The sequence below is a fragment of the Pezoporus occidentalis genome, unplaced genomic scaffold (assembly GCF_034315485.1).
Source record: "Pezoporus occidentalis ecotype Australia unplaced genomic scaffold, CSIRO_AGI_Poc_V1 ctg176, whole genome shotgun sequence".
Lineage (NCBI taxonomy): Eukaryota > Metazoa > Chordata > Aves > Psittaciformes > Psittacidae > Pezoporus > Pezoporus occidentalis.
In genome coordinates, this window is record NW_026913596.1 from 1,330,489 (window position 1) to 1,357,801 (window position 27,313).

At 44.0% G+C, this 27,313-nt stretch overlaps 1 protein-coding gene across 4 annotated transcripts; it reads left to right on the plus strand.

Moving 5' to 3' along the window:
* The first annotated feature begins 380 nt into the window (after nt 1-380).
* On the plus strand, nt 381-26,696 carry MMEL1 (membrane metalloendopeptidase like 1). 4 transcript variants are annotated; one of them, XM_062614579.1, is made up of 23 exons: nt 381-532; nt 5,803-5,966; nt 10,803-10,862; nt 11,291-11,452; nt 11,863-11,943; nt 12,426-12,521; nt 12,781-12,899; nt 13,559-13,624; nt 15,449-15,583; nt 15,761-15,850; nt 16,115-16,251; nt 16,709-16,802; nt 17,040-17,168; nt 17,451-17,549; nt 17,871-17,954; nt 18,231-18,334; nt 20,281-20,339; nt 22,330-22,449; nt 22,580-22,713; nt 23,167-23,232; nt 24,619-24,714; nt 25,214-25,290; nt 25,669-26,696. In XM_062614579.1, exons 2-23 carry the CDS (start codon nt 5,813-5,815, stop codon nt 25,766-25,768), a joined length of 2,262 nt encoding a protein of 753 aa, XP_062470563.1. In that variant the 5' UTR covers nt 381-532; nt 5,803-5,812; the 3' UTR covers nt 25,769-26,696. The 4 variants fall into 4 exon arrangements, with proteins under 4 accessions (XP_062470563.1, XP_062470564.1, XP_062470561.1 ...); XM_062614577.1 differs by lacking the exon at nt 381-532 and adding an exon at nt 5,065-5,671; XM_062614578.1 differs by lacking the exon at nt 381-532 and adding an exon at nt 5,065-5,633.
* Nucleotides 26,697-27,313: the final 617 nt, after the last annotated feature.

Below are 27,313 nucleotides of genomic sequence, written 5' to 3' on the forward strand. Positions count from 1 at the left end.
GAAATGAGACACTGCCTTCCAACAGGAGTCTCCCTGCTACAGATACTTGCACAGTCTCCTGGGAAGGAAGTGAAGTGTGTCCATAAAATAAGAACTACCCTAAGAATTAATTACTGTAATAGCAGAGATCTTTCTAAATGCTCCCCAGCTGGAAATCACCTTGACCGCCTCAGGACAGACTTGCTCGTGATGCTGCGCAATCTACTCTCCAGCCTAGATACAGAATCAGCTGATTTCAGGTATGTGGAAAGCATTAATTCTCCCTGACAAGTCTGAGCAGAGCATTAAATTCATTGGGCATTCTAAGTCACCTGTGTGGGAGAGTGAGTGTGCAGGGGAAAGAGAGAGGCAGATTTAGGCACAGTTCTTAGCAAGAGCTTTACCAGGGAGAGCCTGCTCCAGACATCAGTGCTGGTAACAGGCATTAGCATTTGGTTCTGACTGCCAGACAAGGTAAACATGCGAATTCCACCCAGGAACTGCACCAGGCTCCTGACCCCTGCAGCTGGCAAACGTTCTCCACAAGGCAGAGGTAAGAGAACTTTCCATTTTCACCTGCTTCTCTGTGCAGAGTGCATGCATTTACAGAGCTGCTGCAGCAATCACTGCACACCTTCAATACAGAATACACTCATGTCTGCTATTCTTTTTCCTGCTTCTGATGTTCAGAGATCATTGTCTCCAAAGGGAGGGGGAGTAAAGAGTTCTGAAACATCATCTGAACTTCAGGGTTTTCCCAATTCTGATCTGTTTCACATGTGCATCTACCAGGACTTATTTACACTCCACACATCTGGTGCCAACCAGCTATAAGAAGGTATTTGAGTAGTGATTTCTGGTTTTTTTTTAAGCTAGTTGATAGATGACAGCCTTCCACTGGCTCTCAAAGACAAACCCATTCTTTTTGAGCACAATGAGTTATCCTCAGTAGTCAGCATCCCTGCTACAATAAATCCAAAGGGAACATCCAGCCATTGTCCTGGAGTCAGTCACTGTGCTGATTTACTGGGGGCTGTTTGGTGCTTTGTTTTTTTTAATGTCGCCCTATACCTTCAGATTGTCTTCTGTATTTAATGTGCAAGACCAGCCTCATTTCTAGCACAATCTCTTCAATACTCCTTTCCTCTTGAGAAAGCAGCTGCTTAGACTGGAACATATTGGTTTGGTTACTGAACAGAACTGGTGATGTTGATAGCAAATCTGGCACTTTGAGACATGCATATAAATCTTGGTTCAGATGAGTTTCCCTATTTAGATCAATCTATATGCACAGAAGAAACACATCTTTGCATCTGTGTAACCTGAACACTGAAACCCAGGTCTCAGCAGAGATTGACTATCTGTAATGCACTAAAGACAAAGAGGTAAGCAACAGTACTTAAGCAGCCTCTTGGAAGAGTTTTGAAGCTGCTCTCCATACCTCTGCCTCACACATACAAGGAGGTGGCAATTTGTAATCTGCACTAAAGAAGAAAAGCAGGCTCTTTCACCTGCAGGTGATTTTGGCTTTGGCACTGCACTCCTGCTGCAACATGGGGACAGATGCAGCGGCTGGATTGTACCTGGTGACTAAAACTGTCCAAAAGAGAGAAAAAGGAAGATTTCCACTTGTAACCCATCTGTTCTGAGTGGGGAATACTTGTTATCCATCAGGAGAAGCCAAAGCAATAGAATCAAAGTGAAATGCAGAGCTGCAGTGCAAGGTAGCATAAGGATGTGCTTTGCCTATTAACACATTCATTTATATTCTTTACTGTGCCCCCACTAGAACTACAGTGTCACCCTAAAACTCTCCTAATACAATACCCCATATTGCTGGTTTCCCTCTATTGAAAAAGGGAAGGGCTCAGAAAGAAATTGGAAAGAAAAACGGCAGGCACTTGGAACAAAAAAGTGTGAGATTCACTGGTAACTACTTGTCTGTGTTCCCTCACCTATGGATGACATTTCAAAATGAGCTGCTTTTGCTGTTTGTATTGGAGAGAAGGAAAATACCTTTCCACAGAGCAATTCTTGTTGCTCTTGATTTATACATGACTTTCTGCATGGGCAGGAAGTACAAATCCCTGGCATCCAGAGGTATGTGGTTTTCTCTCACATCTTGGTACAGACCAGCTTATAAGGAGACACAAAGTGTAACAGATAGAGATGGTTGTTTCCATGGTAGCAATATTTAAGACACATAATGCTAAAGATGTCAGCACCATGTCCTGTTTGGTTCCAATTGGTTTTGGACACTAAAGGAGCTGCTTATACATCTGATGTAGCTGATTCATACCTGCAGGAGAACTCAAGAGCACTGGCTGGGAAATAACCACCCGGTTGTTCATGCAGCCCCTGATTCTGTTGGAGCATGCAGAGAGCAGCAACCACCAGAACATCTGTTCAGCTGACCCAGCACGTCCGCTTCCATCAACACGAAACACAACACACTGAGTGCAACCTGAGTAAGCTGTTGGGAGAAGTTCAGTCAGCCCTGAGGAAAGACTGTGCAACGCCTCAGGATGGCAGGGAACTAGATCAGACAATACATTCTCATATGGTCCTAGCATTGGGGTTTTGAGGTACACATCACCTCATCTAACCACCTGAGTAAAGCAAACGTTTGCACGGGGGAAAAAGGTATAACCCTTCACCATTTTTCTCTTTACAATCAGTTCCTTCTAAATGAAGCATTGAAGGTCAATTTGACATTGTAAGCAACTAAGACACGGCAACCAAACTTCTGAGAAAGGTGCCAGTATCCTTGAATACATCTTCTTCCCATGCCATGTCCCAGGTATAGCCAGATTCTCCCAGGGACATAGGAAAGCTTCTAAATTGGTTCCCATGAAAAGACCATTGTATAACAGCTCCAGAGCAGCTCCCTGCCTCTGACCAGCACCACGGTAGCTGTGGGTCGTTTGGGATGCCTTACGCCTGTGGAAGCACCTCTCCAGTAAACAGTCATAGGTGCACAGTAAAAGCATCCAGAGGAAGCAGCCATCGGGAGTGGCTGCTCACGTCCCACCCCTCCAGCGTCCAGTGTACACATCAACCATCTGGGGCTTTTCCAGAGCTGTAACCCTGCCACTGCAAACTCCACAACTCCAAATGGCAGGAACACAACTTCCTTTAGGTACAGAGCAAGCAAAATGGGAAAAATCCTTTCAAAGCAGCCCAATGCAAACAGCAAACACCTCACTGCTTCATATGGGTTTTGTCTACATTGCTTTGTGCAAAAGGCCTGTTTTCCAACAATTGAAACCTACTGAGTCTCAGTTTCTGGAAGAAGAAATCCCCAGATCAGTGTTCACCTTTACATCATTGTAAGGACAGATTACACTTTTTAAGCTAACGTGTAAAATAAGGGTCTAATGGGTGGTGACCTAGGCCAGCAGATGAAAGAGTGGGACAGGAAGGTTTCTGCAGTCAGCTATTGCCACTGTAACTCTGATAAGTCACAACACTTCCCTGTGCCTCAGTTTCCCCATTGAGGTATAAAGGAAGTGAACTTCTTTTAGCACTTTCTGGTTGCAATACGCTGCGGAAAGAAAGCAGTTTATGAATAACTTTGTCAAATAGGGGACTTAGGGAAAAGGAATAACAAGGAAAAAAAAAAAACATTTCCACTTTGCATCATCAAATCTCCTTTGCCAGAACTAAAATAGGTCCTTCCCCTTAGAAGCAATGAAGGCAACAGGGGCCTCACTGCACTGGTGGGAGGTGTCAGAATGACAGATCACTCTATTTCAGTGAGCACACAGAGCTGCTCAAGACTATCAAAATTAATGAGTCTGCAGACATGTCCTTTACAGCCACTGAAACCTGCCTGAAAATGGGCAATGGAAGGACTTTGCTACTGAGCAGGTTATTTCAGAGCTAAGCTGCAAGAGTAAAGGAAATACAAACTGCTTCTCACTACTGACTTTCCAGCCTGATGCTTGGATCGGCCTCAACTGAGCCGCTTTGGGCCACATTCAGATCACTTGTTGATTCTCCACCTGTGAAATGGACACAGTAACACCCTGCAGGATCTTACAGCCATGTTACAAGAATAACTACATTTAATCCTGTGCAGTGATTGTCTATTGCAGTATTATGAACCTGAACTAAGTCCTCAGAGCCACATTGTAACACCACCACTCTTCTGCAGTAAGGTACATGGACGTACGCAGGAAACTAATCTTTTGCTAGCTTCTTGCAAACACAAACAAGAGATCACTCATCACTAAAACCATAACGTTATCCTTAAGAGCATCCTTTGCTCTGTAGCTGCTTTTCACAGATGGACACCAGGATCTGCACGCATTTTTTCCAGCTCTTTGCGTTCTTACGCTCTTCTTCAGATGGTGGGATGGGAACAGCTGCCTTCACACTTGACAGAGCCCAAGATGACATGACTTGGAGAAAGGAGGCAAATCCTCACAGGGGCTTTGAAGCAGAACACAGACTAGAAGAGGAGACTTGATACTCCAGCAGAAGAAACTGGCACTCGTTGTTTCCTACCCCATTCACACAACAGGCCTGCATGCCCATTCTTGGAAAACTCTGTGTGCACGTTCCCAGTAAACGGGGCTGCCACAGAGAAATCCCTTCTTTGCCCTCAGCACTTCCTCCTGAGCATGCACAGAACTTGGAGTGCCGGGGAAGCGCTCAGGTCATGAGAGGTACCAGCCTGAGAATTTATATAGTGTGAACTTTGGCTGCGACTTACACGAGCTCCATAAAGCAGCCTGCGAGGGGAAAAGAACCCAAACAAACCGGCTTCTCCCTCCTTCCAAAGTCATTTCTGGAAAAGAATAACCCCCAAGGGACATCACATGCCTATCCTGCCTTCTTTCACTCCCTTCCCAGCTGCTACCAGACAGATTTCCAAGCAGGAGCTTAAAAGAATCCTGTTCCATAGCCTGCACCGACCTATAAATCAGCGCGCTTCACACCAGGAGCTGTTCCCACGCACGGCACCGAGCGCCGCCAGCGCTGCCGCAGCCGGAGGGCCCCGGTGGGTTTGCACCTCCTGGCGCCCCGAGAGCAGCCGCCAAAGGAGCTGGCGGCGGAGCCCCGGGGGCTGCAGGAGAGCCGGCAGAAGCCGCCGCGGAGCTGCCGGAGCGCCGTGGCCGGACCCGGCTGCGCCGCGCTCCCTCCGCCCGCCGCGGCGCTGCCCTGGGGCCGGGAGCTGCACACGGCAGAGCGCGGGGCTTGGAGCATGGCCCTGAGGCACCGGGGGTCAGCGGCTCCTGCAGACACGGGCTCTAGGCGCGTTCTACTCGCCAAACCCTGCATCCGTGCCAGAGGCGGAGCAGACCCAGCTCAGAGACACTCGCAACTCGCAGGAGCTCTGCTTGGACTGTGCTGCTGACAGAGCCCCCCAGACCTGCTTACAGCCACTGGAGGAGGAGGAAGATTCTTCGAAACAGCAAAAGACTTTTCCAAGCGGGGAGTGGAAGGAGGCAGCTTTTCCCCCTCCTTCCCTGTTTGGGAGAAAGGAGTTGCCCAACCTGGTCATGAGACTTTTCCACACTTCCCAAAGCAGGCTCCTGAAGTTATGACACTGCAGCATGGAGAGGCTGGGGTAGTGCAGTCCCGAACAGCCCCCCAGCAGCACACCCCGAGTGCTGGCAGCCTGGCAGGCACAGGAGATGGAGAATGAGGTTGGCAAAGCTGTGGACAATCAGATGGACAAATACGTGTAATAATTTGGAAGTTTCCTTTATCTTCGCTTTGATTCTGCTTTTTCCCTCTCTGATTTGCCATGCATTCATCCCTATATTGATTTAGCTGTGCTGTTAATGCTTTCTCACTATTCCCTCCTCCATTTAGAGTTACAATAATGGGGAAATCAGAAAGTCAAATGGATATTGTGGAAAAATCAACGAAATCTGGAAAGAAATCATGGAGCTTCGTATCCATCGGTCTGGCCGTCTTGCTGCTCCTCATGACCTGTGCAATGGTCACCCTGGTGATCCTCTATGCCAGCAGCAGAGGTAAGGAACCTGGGAATAAAGAATTCCCCTCTTCCCTCCGCAAAGGATATAAAGAGTTTTTGCAGAGCTACATGCAAAGTACAGGGAGACAGCGAGGTCACCCCTGTGAGGGACGCGGCTGCCTCTGCCTTGTGCCAGGCTCAGGCATGGAGAGGGCTAGCTTGGGTTTTCTTTCCTTTTTAAGTTATGTGACCAACATTCTATGTGCTTAATTCGTTTTATGCATTTGATTGGGTTCTGCGTTGTTTTGACAACAGTTCTTGTACTGTTTTAGAAGGAAGGTGTGTGTCTGTGTGCTGACATTTCCTTATCTCATAGAAGTCTGAGTCAAGGTTTGTTACTGCCAGGAGTTGTAAAGCTCCACATGCTTAGCAGATTAAAAGGGAGACTGTTTATTACAATGGTGTGCTGCCGAGGAAGGGAGACTACTTCACTATCACATCAGGCAGCTTGATCCCTATGAGAGATTTCAGGGACTTTGATGCAAAAGTCTTGCCAGGAACCTGACAGTGATGCACATGAAGGTGCTGTGCCTGAGTACGCCAGCAGCAGAGCGTGGTTACTCTCAAAACTAAGTTTTCCCACTAGCACATCAAGTGCAAAGTCCTATTTAAAACCCCTGTGAAGCAGCACTGGTAGCAGCAGCTGCCTCATGTTCCTCATTCCCATCACTGCCTCTTGCATTCAGAGCTTTGCTAAAACACTAGGGAATAAAATCAAGTACGAATAGCAAAACTGAAGTGAGACATTGTTTTCTCCTTACCTTGCCACTGCATCCCCTGCCTGCAGTGAACTGCTTTCCTCAGCACTCGTAAGTAAAACACTGCACAATGCTGAGTAATATTCACAGGAGAAGCCTTTTTACGCTCACGCCTTTTGCTACCAGCAATTCAGTGTTACCACCACTTGTTTCAGTGTTAAATGAAATCTCAGAGCATTTGGCACTGACAATACTCATCAGAAAGTTTATTCTGTTAGTTCAGGAGATGGGAGGAAAGAATTGTTCAGGGCTGTGTCCTAAGGTAGGAGTTTCTGCATCAAAATATTGAGCTATGCAGAATTTTGTTGCATGCATGCCTAAAGGAGGTGAGAAATCTGCTCTACATCTTTGCTGCTTGAGTGCAGGCAAACCAGAGTTCAGGTACCAGTAACATCTGCCCAAATGGTGTCTCATCCCAATCCACGTGAATCATTTGTGCACATGAAGCAAGTGCTGTTACATTTCTTTGCTGGAAGGCTTATCTCTCAGAAAGCAGTTCCAAAATCCCACGTGTTTTGCAGGCTCCTATCAGCAGTTAAACTATGGGCAATGTTTCCCAGATTCAGACATCCCTGTGCACAATGTGAGTGCACGGTGATTGCAGAGCTCATGTGCTGCTTGTCCTGTACAGCAGGCAGTCCCTCAGGCTCTTCTCTCTTGCCTTCAAGGAGTGTTTGCAGCACTGACCTAGAGGCAGCTTCTGCCCGCTTATGTTTGGGTGTGCATAGCTCAATTATTTATAGCAGTTAGCGTCTGTAATACACGTAAATACTGACTGTGATGTTCATCTATGTACCTAGCCAGCAAACACACTGAAGCTCTCACAGCAGTACAGTTACATAGTTCTAGAAGCAGTTTGGGGATTTTTTTGACATCTAGAGAAGTTTCCATACCCATAAAACCTCATCTAAATAAGCTCAAGGAAAATACTGTAAGAATATCAGAGTAATATTTGGGTGAGCATGGAAAGGGAAGCAGACAGAAGTGAAGTCATTTGGTTTTGACACTGAACACACCATGCTCTCAATCTTTCCATCACACCCACACGTACATCTCTGCAGCCTTTCCACAGCTCCCAGCTCTCTTCTACAAATATTTACCAATGTCCAGGTTTCATCACTCCTTGGAAAGGTTGAGGCCAAAGAGCATCACATCATTGTCAGTGGCTTCTCCAGACAACTTAGTTACACACAACTGCCACCCTCACCTCACTGCTAGTCCTGACTGCTCAAAGTCATGTTAATTTAACCAATATTTTATTCACTTTCTGGCTTTCAAGTTTGTAGGGTTTCTCAGAAGCAAGATGCACAAGTGTTGGAGGTTTGCTTGTGTCTGCATCCCCAAAGGTTTGAAGACACTGACATCTGGTACAGCCCTCTCAGAGGAAGAGCAGCTAAATTTGGCAGTGACATTATTTGTGGCAAACAATTCAGTGCTAGAATAGCAACAGAGGCAGTCTGCAGTGCCGACAGCACTTGTGCAGATGAGATCTGTGCGATAAACAGAGAAGGTGCTGAAAGGTAAAGCTCACACTCAACTGCCTGATGGCACTGTGGATCTAATTGTTTCAATGTGTGCCATCCCCAGCCATCTGTGGCCCTCAAAACGCAGTGGGAAAACACTAAACACAAATTGTGCTTGTACCGAATGATTTGCTTTGCTTTTGTTGTCTAAAAAGGAACTTCAGAAATGCTGTGAAAAGCAACTTGTGTTTTAAAAACTGGCCATGCAAGAGATGAACTGGTGAAGGGCAGCTGGTGCTCTGCAGAGCTCAGAAGTTATTCTTCAGCCTGCAGAGCGCTCAACGATTCTTTTCTACCTACAAGACTATTGACAGAGCAAGAGTGTGACCTCCTTAATGAAGTAAATGCAAGGGTAATGCTGCAGAGCTCCTGAATTTCAAGAGCCAGGAAGGAACTGAGTATTGCACAAAGTAGCTCCAGTGATTAAATACTCCTGGTCCGTTTCTGTTTCTTTGCATCCCTCTCTGACTGTTTAAGAGGTCTACAGAGAGAAGGTGTCTCAGGAGGAAGAGGAGGGGAAATGGAGTGATTCATTTTAAAAGAGGAAAACAAGCCTGTAAGGATCTGGATGAACTTGGCTGTGGGAGAAGCCAAGTGGGAGGTGCGGTTTGATGGGAGAAGAGACAAGAATTGATTCCCTGCAAACCTTTCCACTGAGGTCTTCACTTTCTCTGCAGCAGGGGGAACATGGGATTCAGAGCCGAACAATCTGTGCCAATCTTCTTCTACAAATCACCAGCTTCATGCCTTATATTACTGTCAAACATGAGGCCATGTCCCACTTACGATCCCACTCACAACTCTATGTTCAGTAATTTCCCATTACATCCACAGGATTTAGACATTTGTTTTGTTTCAGCTTTCAGGCTTTGAAGAACATTAACTCAAGTGGTCCCTCCCACACCTCTACTGCAGCAGTCTTTGGCCATGGCTATCAAAGCAGGAGTCTTTATGTCATAGCTCAACCTGTCAATAATATTTAAGTAAGGAGGAAAAACAAGTATATAGAGAAATAGAGGTATTTGTACTGAAACTTGGGCAGTTGTCTTTAGCAAAGTAGTTTGAGACAATGAAGTGCGGAGTTGCCTGGCTCAGGCTTCAGGTGTGGTTTATGTTTGTTTCCAGTGGTTTGGAGTTCCAGAGGTGCAGCAGGCAGCACATCAGTCAAGTGAGCAGAGACCCAATGAACACACCGTGAAGTAGAACAGGGCAGTGTTGGTCATCTGTCATACAGTCAGGTTGGCTTGGTTCTTTGTCAGGAGTGCTGCTGAGGCGTAAGAGAGAGTTGATAGAAAGACAAAGGAGCCCCTTTCAGAAGTAGCTGAGAGCCCCTCCCCAGCCATTTCTGGGGTTGTGGCACAGTTTCAGAGCCCCAAGTGTGCAACCAAGGTTTCAGAACAGATTTGACTTCCCTGTTACACAGCTCAGTTACATTTCCACAATCACAAGGGCTCTGTGAACGTGGGGAGTCAGAATCTTGTTGAAAGCAGTTGGGTCCCAGAGACTGAAGTGAGACATTGTCAGGTTACATTAAAGAAGCTAACCAATTGTTACCCATGCTTTGCTCATCCCATGTTCAGTTTGCCAGACACTGAACTGTAATAAGGCATGCAGTTATTCTAATGCAGATCTGCTCCCACACAGCACACAGCTCGCAGCTGAACCCTGAACAGTACATTCCCAATCACAGTGGGGGCTTTTTATCTTGCTTCCACTGATGAACTTCAAAGCCCTCTTCTCCTCCCCACTGCTTTATTTCTCTCTGAATTACTGTAATCTTGTTTGCTGTCACGTAAACCACTTTAATTGGAAGGGGGTTTTAGTAGCTCTTTTCTGCAAACATCCTAGCATAAGGGTCAAACAGAAGTTTAAAACCACAGCTAATCCTGTTGCAAAGGAAGGGTATCAGGTTTTCCTTTTCCAGTGTGGAACCAAGTAGCTGTCTAACGCCAGGAGCTACTGAGCTAGTCCAGGCTCACAAAGAGAAATTAAACCAGCAAAATTAATTAGTTTGCACCTGGGGCAAAGGCCACTCATGAGGCTGGGTGCTTGGATACCCCCACCCCAGAGCCATAGTGAGCAGCACACAGGTGGCCTGACTAGCACCACAAGCACATTCACTTCAGTACTCAGCATGAAAAATTACATGTTCATGTGCAAAGGCTTCTGTGCAAGTCCACAGCAGAACTCTGAAGGTCATGAAAGAGCTTGGATGCTTAAAGCATCTCAATAGATTGTCTAGAAAGGGATCTGATACACTCAGTATGTGTCAGGAAGACTGTGGAGACCATTAGTAGGTATTCTCCCTCCAGGAGAGTTCAGGCTCACTGTCAGGACTGTTGTAATACTGCTTCCAATAAATTCCTCATAAATCTGCAGATAGAGATGTCTTCACAGCTGTCAGTTGGTACCATTTACTGGCACTAACATGCACTCGCTTGCTCTAAAACTAAACAGGGCTGTCACTGAGGTTGACCTGCTCGCAAGTGACATTGGTAGCTTTTTCTTTCCAAAACAACTAATTCACCTGCTTCCTTATTCCTCTTCCTGCAGGCACTCACTATGGCACCAATTCAGGCAGTGTATGTACCACCCCTGGATGTGTTACAGCAGGTAATGATCGTTATTATGAATGATTATTGAGAACTTTCCCTCACAGAGAACGCATTCTACACACGGGGCTACTCCCCTGCTTATTTTTGGCATCTGCTTGTACACCTCAAGACAGCAAAGACTCCAGCACAGATGTTCCCATCACTGCCTTCATTGGTGGGTACCTAAGCTAGGGCCCTAGGGGAGAACTGGCCTGCCATTCAGAGGCTCCCTCTGCAAAGCAGTACAGTTGCACTGCAAGTGTCTGTCAGAGGCTCCCTTGCACTGCATGAGAAAATAGGATCCTTTGAATCACAGTACACGAGGTTATCCTCTATAAGTAGCATAAGCAAGGTGCCTTCTTGCCAAGCAGCTTCTTGACAGCCTTTGGTAGTCCCAGAGATTACTGGGCAGCCTCTGGAATTCATCTCTCCAATTCTGATACCCAGCTGCTAGAATAATCCAGAATATGGACCCAACAGCTGACCCATGCAAGGATTTCTACCAGTACGCCTGCGGGGGCTGGCTGAACCGGCACGTCATCCCAGAGACCAGCTCCAGATACAGCATCTTTGACATCCTGAGAGATGAGCTGGAGATTGTCCTCAAAGGTAGGAATGGGGCTCCTCTCTGCTTGGCTGTGCACTTGTGGTTGGCTTCACACGTTACTTACTGCACATTTCACAGAGAAATAAACTTCCATGGAAGTGTTGTGTTGATTGGGAGTTTTTTCTCTAGTCCTTTAATCTCCACATCTCTTACTACAGCCATTTTGTGGGAACATCCTGCTCCCACTAAAAATCAGCCATAGGTGCTGTGGTAGTAACTTCAAAAGGAGCACAACAAGCTGTAGCATGACCTTCCTGACACTTTCTCCATTAATAGCCTCTTTAAAGAGCACTCTAGTTGCACAGTGATTGAAGCCTACAATAACAGGTACTTATCATAGCCCTGAACTCTGTGATTTCTGTGACAAGATCAAAGCTCTCCAAAGCAGAACTCTCCCTGGTTCTTTCCCCAGGTGTGCTGGAGACTTCAGATCAAGAGGACAGAGAGGCATTTCAGAAAGCAAAAATACTTTACAAATCATGCATGAATGAGAGTGAGTCTCTTCTTATTCCATTAATTCTCGTGTTCAATACCAGATGTACAAAAGTACCAAGGTACTGTTAAGCAAAAGGCCAGTCAGTATCCATCTAATCTGCATGGCTTTGCCTGGAAAGCTAATCTTCAGGTGAAGATGCCTTGGTACATCATTAAGGCTTAAAAGACACATTCTGGGGTGTAGAAAGGACAGATATTTATTATCTTCCTCTAGTATTAATAGAAAGCCTTCCCTTCTGAATGCAAAAACGTGTCCCATTTCCTCCTTTCCAAACTAATTCAGTCAAAATCAGCACTGAAGTCAACATAAGTACTTGATTAATCTTCTGAAGACCAATGTAGGACGATTTAACTATACCTCTTATTTTCTGCTATGACAAGCCCAGTTTCAGATTTAAACTGTCAGGCCTGTTACCTGTGTTAATTCATTCCTCCTCAACCCCCATGGAAGCAATATAATGTCTGGTTTTCCACTCTCAGGTCTTATAGAGCAAAGAGATTCATTGCCTTTGCTAGAGGCCTTAAGGATGGTTGGAGATTGGCCAGTGGCTTCTGCAGACTGGAATAAGACCAAAGGTAATGCTGTGCCTTAGAGTGCAGGAGTGTTAAATCAGAATTGGGAGACTATTGTCATTGAATTAGATCCTCATTTTACCTTTTCCTTCATTAATAAAAATCAGGGTATCATATATATTTAGCAGTGTCCTGTACAAGTATTCCCACATTATGTCCACTCTGGTTCTAAATAGTTTCAGCAATAAGCTTGAAACTACACAACTGATTCAGTCCTCATACATATTGATAAATGATGTATATCTTCCCTTTTATCTCCCAGAGGCAAACTGGAGCATGGAAGAAAAACTCTCCATAATGAACTCCAGATTTAACAAACGTGTCCTCATTGACATGTTTGTGTGGAATGATGACCGGGATTCCAGCAGACACATCATTTATGTAAGGAAAACATTTCAGGGAATTATTTATATGCCAGAATCATAATGGATGGCTATTGAAACTGCATAGAGATCAGCTTCCCTTAGTCAGGGGGTGTGCACAATACTGGCAAAGTCTGTGCACCAGTTCAGAACCCCAGTGGCAGTTCTGTTGGGAAACATTTGATGGAAGCATAATTTTTGTTGCAGTCAAAGAAATAAAATAATCAATGGACCTTTGCTGATTTACAGCATTTAAGGGCTGTAAATTCCTGTGTCCTGCAAAGTGAGGTTTAATATACAGCAGGAAACCGTGTTTTTAAAGTATGCAGATAATTCTTCAGAGCCCGTCCATGTAGCTCATGCAGGAATTCCAGCCCTCAAGTCAAACAACTTCTTTTCTAAGCTGCTTTAATTTATTTTTAGATCCCAAAGGTTACTGAAAGACTTGGTTAATGACCCACAGCAAGCATCCATCCTGCCCTTATCTAAAATCCAGAGACAAAAGCTGCACTTTCTATCTCCCCCCAGTTCCTAAAGGTCTTTGGTTAGAGTGTACTAGTGTCATTCCAACACTGAAAGGATGGCACAGGAAGCATGTTGTGTTGCCTTTCAAGGATGCTTTTGGACAACACCAATTCCTGTTCCTCACTAACTACAGAAATGTACGATTTCCTTCAGATTGACCAGCCAAGTTTAGGAATGCCATCCAGGGATTACTACTTCAATGGGGGCAACTATCAAAGAGTAAGTATTCCTTCTAATTTATTTACAGTGTGCTACTAATACAACTTTATTACTTACCCCTGTGTGTTGGAAACCTCAAATACGTGAATCATTACAACATGTGACAATCAGAACCAGACTGTGATGCTCATTGCTACAGCTTTTCCCAATTACACCGAAATTGGAGAGTTTCCTAAAGGACTGACAACTGCAAGTATCAAACTGCCCAGACCTGGCCACTTCATACAGATGAGGAGGGTTTGGGAAAATAAAATCATCACTGTTTTGAGCTTAAAAGAGTCTCTAATTTTGAAGGATAGATTCATATTTTCAGTGCAGGTTATCTTGGATTCACTTATATCTTCTTCTAAAGCCACTGCTTCTGGCTACTATTTTATAAACTGCTGGAAAGATGGATTATAGACATAGGAGAACTATTGTCATACTGGATCATATTTGAACATAATACCCCAAAATACATTGGGTGGAACACCAAAATATTCAGATTTTTTTTTTTGGTGTTCATTTAGGGGGAAAAAAGTTTAAGGACAGTGTTTTTACATGAAGCTGTATGAATGGAACAGATCCTCAGCCAGTAAGAACCTGCTGCCATTTACCCTCCTTTCTCTCCCAGATTACATGAAAACACAAAACAAACTCCATGCAGTTGTGTTGGGAGCTGCAGATAGCTGCTGGAACTGGGATTCTGTTCTGCAAGTTTCACCTTTATAGTGCCAGATACAGAAGAAAGAGGGACATTTGTGCATCATCACATGGAAATCAGACTTAGATTGACTTGTAGGAGGTAGAAAATCAGGTAACAAACATTAGCAAAAGAAAACCAGTACTGCTCAACACAATTTTAATTTGAAGCTATAAAGAAGAAGGGCAGAGGCTGTGGTTTTAACCTTAATGAATAAGGAAGAGACACGACCCCTTTCTGTTTGGTATTTAACAGCTCACTTCCCACAGACAATGAGCCAAACTGTGATGACCCAAACCCCCCCTGCGCTTAGGCCAGCATCTTTTGGCAGAGCTCCTGCTGAGGCCTCTGGGAACCTGGCCTGATTAAGGCTCAGCATTCAGCCTCAAAACACAAACCATCCTCATCATGGAAATGCCCAGACTCCATTTCGCAACAGTTCCTGTATTTGTCTGGTTTCCAAGGTCTATGAAGGAGGAGCAGGATGCAAGAATAGGTAGTATTAAGCTTTCCTGTATCAGAGATCAGTACTCCCTCAGCAGCCAAGTATTTTTTCAAGGTCCATTCTGAGGCATAAATTACAGCTATACCCTCCTACTAGAAATAAAGCAAAGGTATCACTGGGAACCATCTGAGACAGAGCTTTCTTTCAGACAATAAAAACAGTTTAGAAGATTTATGGTATTACTTTCAGAGAACTTAAAACCCTCCATGTTTACCCTGGTATTTGGCTAGTAGGGATCACTGTTCCCACAGTGTAACTCAAAGCACAGAGCTTTCTTTTTGCTCAAGTAGTAATTTTAACTCAGAATGCCAGAGTTGGATTGCACAGGGAAGCAGAAAGTGTTGCTTTCACTCTGTATTTTGAGACTGCAGATTGCACTCTAAGGTATTCCAGGATGAACTAAGGTCTTAGGTATTGCAGTAGTATCTGTAACAGTGGTGGTTCTGGGGGAAACAGGAAAACTGGAGTGGGGAGGGTTGCACTGGAGGCAAGCGCAAAGGCTGTGACCCTGGGCCCAACTCTTTCACAGCACACCTTAAAGCTAAAGGAACAAGAAGAATGGATGCTCAATGAGAGATGACAGACAGCAAACTTTTTCTTCACAATGCTACACACATGCTCTGTTTCTTGTGTGCAGGTGAGAGAAGCTTATCTGCAGTTCATGATCACCATTGCCAAGATGATCCGGGAAGACAAGAATATGTCTAAAGATGATTCCTTTGTCCAAGGGGAAATGGCAAAAGTTATGGAGCTCGAAACGGAGATTGCAAATGTGAGTACAGAAACCAAGACCTTCTCTGGATACTGGGGAGGGAGCAAGGAGCGAGAAGGACAATCTGGTATATTTGCATGTTATCTGAGTGTGTGTATGTGCACCTGCATGCGTGTGATTTCAGCCACTGTCCCTTGTGCCAGCTGATTCTAGTAATAACCTTGTGAATGTCTTCAGGCAACTACCCCAGCAGAAGAAAGGCATGATGTAACCCTGCTGTACAACAAAATGACCTTAAAAGAACTACAGGAGAAGTTTGCACTGAACGTAAGTGTTGAAAGAGCACCCCGATACTTGCAGCCTCCTCTTACTGCCATGCCCATTGGAAATGGCTTTGTGAATTAATCAGTGATGCAACAAAGAGGTATAAAATCATTCCCATTCTTAATCTTGTACTCAGAGTCTCTTACAAATCAATTTTCTACTGAACACCACTACAACTACATTGAATCCCATAGACTGTAGAAAGTCCAGACAGCTACTAAGGCACTGAAACATCTGGTATTAGCACATGTCTTTCTGTCTGCCTAGGAATTTAACTGGACCTTCTTCATCCAAGGTGTCATGTCTTCAGTAAGTGTTCAGGTGGACCAAGAAGAAGAGGTTGTTGTATATGGCATGCCCTACCTGCAAGAGCTGAAAGCAATTATCTCCAAGTACTCGGCAAGGTAAAGAAACTGGAGAATATCCAAGACAAAATTCATGGAAGTATCATGGGAATGTACATGATCGGGCCCACTCGGAGCCTCTGAGAAAAATGACACCACTTCTCTGTGAAACATGGGTAATGTCTTCAAAGGTCCTTGGGTACCAAAGTATGTGTAGCACTGGGTGTCCCCCTGCTCAGAAAAGTGTAAACGGGAAGAAAAAAAGATACATCACAGGCTTATAGCTCTTGCTCTCTAGAAAGAAATTAATCCCTAACAGACATGGTAGTCCAGTCCTCAGCCTGGAGGCCTCTACAGTGGGTTAGATAAGAACAGTCACCTGCAGATGCTATGAAAGTGATGACTGGCAGCAATCATTTGCTTTCTTATCTCCTTCAGAGTTAAAATCCTCCTCTGCCTGCCTGCACTAGTGTTGCTCTTCCCAGGGGATTAAGCTCAGTTTTGCTTTCCCATACAGCACCATCCAGAACTACCTCATTTGGCGACTGGTGATTGATCGGGTCAGCAGCTTGAGCCGGCGTTTTAAAGATGCTCGGGCCAGCTACAGGAAGGTATTTCCTCTCTTCCTAAAGAGATAATAGAGCATAGTTCTAGAAGAGAGTCCCAGAGTCCCCAGATCAAGTCCTTGTCAACACAATGACATCTTTATGTCATATCATCCCCAAGGAAATCCAAGAACAGCAGTCACAACAATGGAAACCCTTGTCTTAGGTTAGCCTCCTCCTTAGGCAATGACTTAGGGAAGAAACGTACAGGCAGAACTAATCCTGCAGTGCTTTGTATGACAGGCACTTTACGGGACAACACTGGAAGAAGCCCGCTGGAGGGAGTGTGTGAGTTATGTCAACAACAACATGGAGAACGCAGTGGGAGCTATGTATGTCAGGGAGACATTTGCTGGTGAGAGCAAGAGGATGGTATGTAGTTTACCCTTCATACTACTGTACAACCACAATGTCTGCAGTGCCCATTCCCCTCCACCTGATCTCCCAACCTGTTTTGTCTGTTAAAGATGTCAATCAGCCAAGAGTCAGAAGGCACAAGGACGCATTTATGATGCTCTTTTAAATGCTGAGTCCTATGTTTTACTGCACAGAATATGGGGACATCATCTGTCAGTAGGAAGCTTTTCAGCCCTCCTTAGCTCTGCCTGGGAAAAGCAGCATGGAAATGATTAGTTTCTTACTGCCTCTCTTTAGGTCCGAGACTTAATAGACAAGATTCGTGAAGTGTTCATCGAGACTTTAGATGAGTTACAGTGGATGGATGAGTCATCTAAAGAGAAAGCTCGTGAGAAGGTCAGAGAGAACAAGGAACTTCAGTATTCCATCATGAATATGTAATCTTTGGAATTTTGTAGCATCGCTATTCCCAGTTCCTCTACAAATCACAGGAAGAGACTTAGGTGTTCACTATCCTGTTCTCCATTATCCTGTTACATTGTCCTTTTCTTTTTACTCCTTTGTTAGCTCACATACATATTTCCTTCCTTTTAATGAGTCTTGCAAACCACATTAAGTCTCAGTAGGCAATGGGAAGCATTTGAACAAGGTCTTTAAATATTTGCTGCCAGTTTCTCACAAACAATTCAGAGGAAACATTAAACTCTTTTCTTCTAGGCAATGGCAATTAAAGAACAAATTGGCTACCCAGATTATATTTTGGAAGATCAGAATGAAAAACTGGATCAGGAATATGCCAACGTAAGAACGCTGCGCATGCCTTCATGTGTAACAGCCTACACTTATTTTTCTTGCCACTTGGAATACCTAAACCTGTGCAAGTGTGATTTCCAAGTGACTGGACAGCACACAGAATTGATTGTGTTGAACATGCTAACAAATAAATGCATGCAAAAAGCTAACTAGTAAGTGATACCTTGTAATCAAAACATTGTGTAGGAGATGGACTCTGTGGTATGAGGAATCCCTCTGTCCCCTCAGCTTACTCATAAACACACTTGGTGTCTGTTTCTTCAGTTAAACTTCAGTGAACACAGCTACTTTGAAAACATTCTGGAAAACCTGAGAGCTGGAGCCCAAAAGAGCTTGAGGAAACTTCGTGAGAGAGTTGACCAGGACATGTAAGTTACAGCCACAACTGACTTCCAAGGTAAGGGTGACTAGGGGTAAGTCCTACACTGTGGACAGCAGAGAACGCTTATGTCCGAGAATGTCTTGAGACAAAAGTATGTCAAACACCCCTTTACAAAGCCTACAATATCACAGTTATTAATAAGCAAGTAAACAAAGACTCCCCAGAGAGAAGCATCAGTCAAATTCATTGTTGCAAAGCCTGTTCGTTTCTTCTGTCCCTCTTCCTGTGAAGTGGTTTAAGTCAGAATGCAAGCACACAATGCAGACACTGAGAAACCTCCAGGAAGTTACTGGGGAGTCATTCACCAAGGGAGTGTTCTGACCAGTCAGCTAAAACCCAGCATTTTCTGCTCCCTCATTTCTGGAGGAATCAGTCATGGTGCTCTATATAGCAAGAATTCTTGCACAGCACTGATGTCCTTAATCCACAGACTGTTATTGATCACTGCTGCCTTTTACAGCCTGTCTGCAGACAGATGGTAGCCCTTCAGCCAGAATTCCCAGCACCCCTGCTCATTCAAGGCATGGTTTAAAGCACATTTGTGGGAACCCTTTCATGGATTCATGAATTAGGCCTTTTTTGCCTGGTAGTTTGATGATACATGAAATACTTGGCACTTTTTCCATGTAATGAACCACATCTTACTAGTAATCTCTCACCAGCAGCTTGAAGGGTTTCCCCAAGGAGACGTAAAACCACTTATCACTCCAGATCACTGTTTAATTACGCTGGAGTACCTAACTACTATGTCTGATATCATCAGCTAATCATTGCAATTAAGAATACTAGCCATTGCTCCTATTCAGAGCCTTCTGGGGAGGGTGGGGGTGAGTTGTTAGAGGCAACCTGGCCAGCTGCAAGCATTTCATGTCAAGCATGCCAAGGAGAAGCTTATGGACCAAGAGCATGGTCTGAACTGAAGGACAGTCTGCTTTCACAACAGACTGGCCTTCGGAGAAAAACTGCTCTGAAAAACCTCAGGAACAGATCCCTACTCCTTCTTTACGCATGTGTTACACACAGGTTAGTGCCACACCGGCACCTCTACCACTTACTCCTGTTCCCAGGCTGAGATGAGCAGTCCCCTCTATTCTGTTAGTTCAGAATAACCAACTTGTCAAGAACTGGAAGATGCAGACATGCGCTGTGTTTCTTAAGTGGGAAATTTCATTCCATCCCACAGCAGCCCATAAGTAGTTATGGCAAAACACTGGCACCTGGGGCATCACAAGATACTATAAGGACAAGAGATGTGGGAAGAATATCACAGGCTGATGCTGCTGAATACTTGTCATGAGTTTATGGCTTCAGACTGTTCTGAATGGTTCATGACAGCACTGTATGTCAGAGGTAGAAGAAAAGGGGAGGAGAAAGAAAAATATAAAGACTAAAAAGTTATCAAAGTATCGCAGGAAGTTTCCAGAAGCAGCCTACTCAACAGTTACTTCTCAAAGTTAACACTCATTATCTATGAAATATTGGACTCCAAATACAGACATTTAAAACAGAATAATCACAATCAGATATCTAATTTTTCAAGAAAGCAATTTGGCCTTAACTTACTGAGTAACTGCCTTCTGCTGCTCAGTGTCCTCTAAATGCCAACTGTCTTTTGAATGTAAACTGTGGGTTTCTTCTCAAGCTCAGTTAGCATTAAGATGAGCTGGTACCACAGTCTGCCCCAATGTGGCTGTTCAACATTCAAGAGAAAAAGCATTTCTAACTTTAGCTTGGCATTGTTTTGGGTAAAAAGTGCCCATAAATGAGACACCAGTTACTTCCTGTGTTAGTATTTCTTTAACCTGTGTTCAATGGCACCTTTCTTCCTACCTCAGTTTTTCCCATTTATGCAGTCTGCATTTTTTATCAATAACAATTCAATAAAAATGATGTCTAAATCAGGACTAACTTTGGTGCAATGTTTGTTTTCAGATGGATAATTGGAGCTGCAGTGGTCAATGCATTCTATTCCCCCAACCGGAATCAGATCGGTAGGTTCATAGCAGCTTCAAACGGCTCTGTGGAACTGATTCATCAGTCTGTTATCCAGAGGCAAACCTGCCTGTGTCTGTGCAGGAATTCTGGGCAAGGTGGACAGGCTGTTCATTTCAGGCAATCACTTTGTTGATGAATATTCAGCTCCCTGCTGGGCAGACATAGTTTATAGACTGTAATTGGAACAGCTTTAGGTTTGAGAGCCTGAGACAATAACTGCTACTATATGAGTGCCAGCTTCAGAGACTAGAGAATGCTCACAGTGTATGCTGGGCTGACTGTACTCATGTTTCCATATTCCTGATAAACATATGGGCAGCTCTTCAGTTTGCCATCTGTACAGATGGTACTGAAGTTATATCAATAAGAGGCATACCAGGCTCAAGAAACCTGCCTCTGCTTGTAGAAGGTCAGAGCTGGGAGCTTTTGCAGAGCTGCTAGGCTGACCTTCCCTGTTCTTAGCAGAGGAGATCTACAGACTTAAGACACAGCAAATATGCCTGGCTGCCCATGCTCCCTGAGCTATGCACATGGCCAGAATACTCAGGTTAAGCCTGCAAATGCTGTAGAGTCTTGGGTGACTTCTAAACACCCCAAAAGGGAGAGGAACCAAGTAACTCCTAGAAAGTAGTGCTTATTCACATTCCCAGGCTGCAGGAAGAACTACTATCCAAGTACTGCCAAATACCATACAGAGAAAAATACATGCCTTTTTTAGGCCAGACACCAACAGCGTCCTGCTCATAGGGCAAAAGCCAGAAATGGAAAACAACCCAACCAACAGTCACAAGGGAAAACTTAGGTAATTGCTAAAAGCAGCAACATCCAAAGCTTTAGCACTCCAACCTCATCAGAAAGAGCCATTTTCCATTTGTGCGGCTTCCACTTACCTCCATACTGCAGGTACAGTAAAAGCTGTGACCAGTCCTCAACCTGTGAATGTGCATCACCCTGTAGGTAAGCTCAGGCTCTGTTTTATGGTAATGGTAATCAGCTGTGACCCAGCTTTGCAGGCAGGGAAGTTGGCTCTTAAAGAAGCCTGGTTCCTCTACAATTTTGCCTTTTAAGTAATATGGAAGTAACTGCTTTAAGCAACTTGAAGATGAATGTATAAGCCAAAAATTCAAGCACAGCTACCCACAATAGTGTAGATGTCAGTTAAGTCCTGTCTCAAGTTTCAGAGAGATAATTTTCCACACTGCTTTTGGTTTCCTGCCTCTGTCTTACTACTGTCTTACATATTTCTCCCTGAAATTGTATGGATTAAACTTTCTATATAGTCCAAAACGATTTTGTCTCTAAATGAAATAATTGCTATATAATTTCAGTATCTCACTTCTTACAAAGTATCTTACTAGAATTAACTGCTTTCAATCCTAAATCCTTTAGAAGCCTATGTGCTTTTCATCTTACATAGGTGGGATGAACACTAAATCCCACTGATTCTATATAAGGTTTTTGCCAGTAGACTGAAGAACAGACCTCCCACTGCTCCCACCCTAGACTGGCTTCCAAGAGCACTTGGTGGTCTGCAGGATTATCACCGAGTGTTGCTGGTAATCAGCATGTGATTGCCAGCCTTTCTTTAATGAAAATAAAGCAATAAAACATCCATTAGTTCCCCTATAAAATGGCTCTATAATACAAACTGTCCCTATCTCTAACAGACAGTTACTGAACATGCTGTTCTTGACTTACTGCAGCATACATTATGGCCCAAATTAGGCTAAAGTCGAAATGTAAATGATGCTTGGTTCTCAAACAAGGAGATACTGTAATTGCAGATGTGCTAAATTAAACCTTCATTAACTTGTCATTTTCCACTTATCAAGAGAGAAACAATTTCACATGAGGAGGCATGATGTTGTTCCTAATCACTTTATATTTTATGTTCCTTACTGATCTTTAAACCAAGCAATCTGTCTGCAAAGTACCCAGAACTAACAGTGCCTTACAGCATCTCCCTCTCTCCTCCCCTCTGTGCAGTTTTTCCTGCTGGGATTCTGCAGCCCCCCTTCTTCAGCAAACGCCAGCCACAAGCCCTGAACTTCGGTGGGATCGGGATGGTCATTGGCCATGAAATTACCCACGGGTTTGATGACAATGGTGAGAAGATAACTGGGAAAATAGTATTCCTTCGGCTGTCCTCATTACACTGTAAGAAACGGGTTACACAGTGCTGTGGTTGCACACAGGATCACACTCAAAAATCCTTTTGTCTTGGATTTTCATGTAGGCAGGAATTTTGATAAAGATGGGAATATGTTTGACTGGTGGAGCAATTTCTCAGCTATGCATTTCAAGGAGCAGTCTCGTTGCATGGTTTATCAGTACGGGAACTACACATGGGAGCTCGCAGGGGGTCAAAATGTAAGTGAAACCAAGAAATGCCACACCACTGGGTTTGATACCATAATGAATGTAAACTGGGGATACTGGTGTAGCCTAGAAACCAGAGTATCTGTGTGCAGCGGGTTAATGGTGAGCTGGGCCCATGTGTGCTTTTGCTGCCAGACCCTACAGGGGGATTTTGGCAAGGGGGAGGAAATCTGGTGTTTGCTACTGTATTTTGCCATCCTGCTAGTGTATGTTCTGCCCAGAAGCCCATTCCTGTTATGTTCCTATATTTTCTCTCTGTTCTAATCTACAGCTTTTACCCTATTAAGTTTTTATTTCCATTCTCTCGTTTCTTTGCCCTAGCCCAAAGTCCTTCCTTTTGTTCCAGACATGACTGTCTTTGATGTATGACTGTGCTCAGCTCGTGGTTCCAAGCATTGCTAATACTACTGAGTACAGACTAAATGAATGATTATTCTTTTACAGGTCAGTGGAATAAGCACATTAGGAGAAAATATAGCAGATAATGGAGGAGTCCGACAGGCTTATAAGGTAACCTCCAAATATACTGTGGGGTAACTTTACCCCTGGGATTCAGCAATAGCATTATTCTGTCAATAGAACATTGACAATGTTATTACCATATTCAAAACCTTAAAGCCTCAATTATGGATCTAGCAGCTTACATCCCAGTCACAGTGTAGGATTGCTGCATTCTTGCACCCAGGAGAAGACCACCTCATTCTCCTGGCTGTACTTTGAGCTACCACAGTGCTTGATGCTGCACACTTCTGTGTCAGCTAATCAAGAGTAACACTCACCAACAGGCACAGGATTAGCTTGGGAGAAGCTAAAACACCCTCACCTTTCTAAAGCCCTTGATTCTGAAAATGACAGCTACACCTTCAAAGAGCTTCTTACATGGCAACAGAGCACTGATCTCTTGGCAACACAGTCTGGTGATATGGGGAAGCAGAGCAACTGTTTTCCCCAAGTTTGTTTCTCTCAAATAAACTTGCAAAGCTGTGCAAACATGGCAGGGTGCTGTAGGATGACAGGAGCTGCCTGCACAGAATCCTCCAATGTAAATGTATTTTCACCCTCAGCTCTACCTTTGCTGTTTGTGTGCTTTGAGACTGTCAGCAGCGAAGAGGATCAGGTACTAGAACATTTGAAATCAGCCAGCGTGAGGACACATTAATTTGTCTCCATTATGTCAATAGACCTAAAAAAAGAAAATTGGCCAATTAATGTGTAACAATACCGGTAATGGATTTAACATTGAGCAAGGTTATTATCTGCTATTTTATGAGCAGCTACCTGAAGAGAGAAAAATCATCACCATAGAGCTTAACGCTTTATTTCCAGACACAAATTCCTGTAGAATAAGTCAGTGGAAGGTGATGATTTTACTTCAAGCTGCAGTCATGGGTGTTCAGGCTCCTCAGCATGAATGACCATGCATGTATCACCAGTGGCATGCCTCTCTCTAAAGCAGCAAGTGCTACCTTCCTGAAGAAATGCAGGGTACATCTCCAGGTGGCTCTGTAAAGAACACACAGAGCTCCTCATGGTGAAGGTCATCTGGTCAACTGCTCCTCTAAAACAACACTTCCATGCAAGAGTCTGCTATTTTTTCCCATTTCATAACAGCTCAGTTCAGAGATTACTGTACTTGAGAAGCTGAATGTGAATTCTCTCTGTGTTACATGGGTTTTGCCAGAACAGTCAACAGAGTACTTCTGTGACAGCTTTGTCATAAAATTCGCTGCACTATTTGTATTAGAAAGATAAAAACTATGAAAACACAGAAGAGCAGATGTGTTGGGTTCATATACATTGTGACTGAAATCTCTCACCCCCAAATAACATTCAGAATACCCACCATGCCTGAATAGGCCACTCTGCTGTCTGAATTGCATCTGTAATCATTTCTAGGCCTACTTAAAATGGCTGGAACGGGAAGGGAAGGAGCCAAAGTTGCCAGGACTGAATCTGTCCCACAAACAGCTCTTCTTCCTCAACTTTGCCCAGGTAAGAACACTTGGGTGCAGCCACTACATGCCTCATGAAAGTATGAGTTAGGTTATCTTAGAGGTTAGAGAGAAGATCAGTCCCAAGCTCCACTTGGACAATGGCTCATTTTTGCACTCATCAAAAGGTCCTCAAGGGAGACATGAAAAAGATGGCCTGGATGAGAAACTCTTAGAGTAACAGATGTGATACAGTAGGTTAAATATTTGATAGTGGGCCAACACACTTGGTGGTGTGCTTCAGACTCTGAACCTCCAGCTCATCTGGGGAAACATAAGTGAAATCAAGGGCTAATATGTCTACCCTAAAGCATCAGATCTTAATCCAAGAACTTGATAAAACAAAAAGTAATTAGTTAATCATTATTCTGCTTTCTCAGTACAACATATTCCAACTATACTGTAAGAAATTTAGGAAAAACTTGGAAAACCAGTAAGCAGGTCCCCAAGCTGAATTCTCTTTAATACTGACCCACTAATGATTAATCCTCCTTGTCTAGGTTTGGTGTGGTTCCTACAGACCAGAATATGCTAGCCAGTCCATAAAGACAGATGTTCACAGCCCTCTGAAATACAGGTGCGTTTTACTAACTGATTTACTAACCGATAACTTACTTGGTTCAACCCATTGTGCCAGTATGGCACAGGAGAGAGAGGCTCACTGCTATGAGCTATACTCTAACAAATCAATCTGGACTAACTTTAAGAGCTTCTCCCACAGCTTGTAGGACAGTGCTGGAGAGCACATTCCTTTGCTTGGCCTGGTGAAGTTGCCAGTCTGTAGAGAATGGACCAGAATGCTCTGTTCCAGCATTTCGTTATTCCTATCAGCTGTACTTTTATTGCATAAATTATCCTGTCTTCTGAGACTTGGATTCCAACATGGTTTTCTGTTTTCAAAGCAACAATCTCCATGCCCTGTATCCATGCAAATAAGTTCCTTCTCTTTGTGTAGGGTGATGGGGTCTTTGCAGAACTTTGAAGCATTCTCCGAGGTGTTCCACTGTAAGAAAGGCACAGCCATGCATCCTGCAGAGAAATGCAGGGTCTGGTAACCAAAACCACTGGTGAGAATGACACGTACTCTGTGACACAAACAAGCGATGTGCCTGATGTTCTCCCCTTCAGTCACAGCCAAGGCTCATGGTGCAGCTACTGTAGTGAGAATCCAGGAAACTACAGCCCTCAAGCTCTTACAGTCCCACTGGGAAGCACACAGGTATCCCAATGACTGATGGGCTGTGCTGGAAGCCACGGCATGCTCCAGAACAGGAATGACTGTTTCAATGACATCCTGACTGTTATTAAGATACTGCATCAGGGTTACAAAGACTACTTCTCAGATAAAAGCAAAACCAACAACCAACTGTACATCTATTTTTCAGAAAGGAACAATAATTCTAGTCTCTCTTAAAACCACCCCTTCTGAGACACAGCAAACCAGCTTGAAATGCTTCGCTGAACTATTTCCCAGTGTTCTGAGCCAGTTTCTGCTGCATTCTTCCTAAATCCAGGTTAGAACTAGCTTGAACTCCCGTGCTGTCTGTATACTTGATCCCTGCTTTGCTGTAAGAGACTGCTATTTGTCTTACTGTGTACAAAGTGAGCTCTATGTTAAGATGCCTGTCAGCTGCTATCGTAATGCAAAGCTGCACTCTCCTGCTGCACTCAAGTTCCTCTGCTCCAAAGAACAACTGAGACAGGACCTTAAAGTGAAGTAAAGAGATCACATTTTTAGGAGTACAAATTCTGGTGTCATGGTTAAAAGAACACGGTCCCTCCCTTCAGAGATGTATTTAAAATGATGCTTCTTCTTGTAGAAAGTGTATAAAATACTCTTTGCCAAACAGCAAACATGTATCCATGGAAACAATGAAGCTGATTTTAATCCTGTGCCTTTTCATTTTGCCATAGGCTATTTTTCAGTATTTACACTTGAAAATGTAACAAGTATGGGTTTTTAATAAAAGAAATAAAACCACAGTGGCCAATGCAGCAGTTTACTCTAGAGCAAGGGTTTGGGTGGCTCTCCTCAGTAAGCATGCTAATATAGTGACAGTATTTTAAACTGCCAACACTTTGTGCTCAATTTTAAATACTTTTCCAGCAATCGCTTTTCTTTCCAGCACAGAAATCATTGGAAAGCAAGAACAGAACTTAGCACATTGTCCAGAGAAGCCAGTGGCAGTGACAGGCACAGCTTTACAAGCATCATATAACCGTATGTCTCAGTCAGAGACTCTGGCGAACAGTCCTACTAGAACAGAACACCTTCATCAGTAACTAAGCAGATAAATACATGGAACCAGACCGCACTTAGCAAATGCTGCAGAAAATACTTCAGCCTAGTAGAAAATTCTCTACCCAGAGTTGTTTTGCTGCAGATCTGGTTCCATTTTAGACTTGTACACAATTAAGTGTCAGAGAAGCTTTATTACATACTTGGGAAAAGAAGAAAGATTCAGACGTTTCCCAGGATGAGGGGAAAATGAAGTCTTTTCTTCTCCCATGCTTCCACCTGGTGGCAAATGGAGCTACAACGTCTAACTCAGACCAAAAGACGCGTAAACATCACAGCTGGCTCAGGCACACCGCCCGCA

Bases quoted from the DNA above. Each gene is read 5' to 3' on its own strand.
- MMEL1 (XM_062614577.1), top strand. From the start codon at position 5,622: ATGGAGAATGAGGTTGGCAAAGCTGTGGACAATCAGATGGACAAATAC. The intron at 15,851-16,114 runs GTAAGTGTTGAA...CTGTCTGCCTAG, and splicing joins AGGAGAAGTTTGCACTGAAC to GAATTTAACTGGACCTTCTT. The intron at 16,803-17,039 runs GTATTTCCTCTC...TTTGTATGACAG, and splicing joins CTCGGGCCAGCTACAGGAAG to GCACTTTACGGGACAACACT.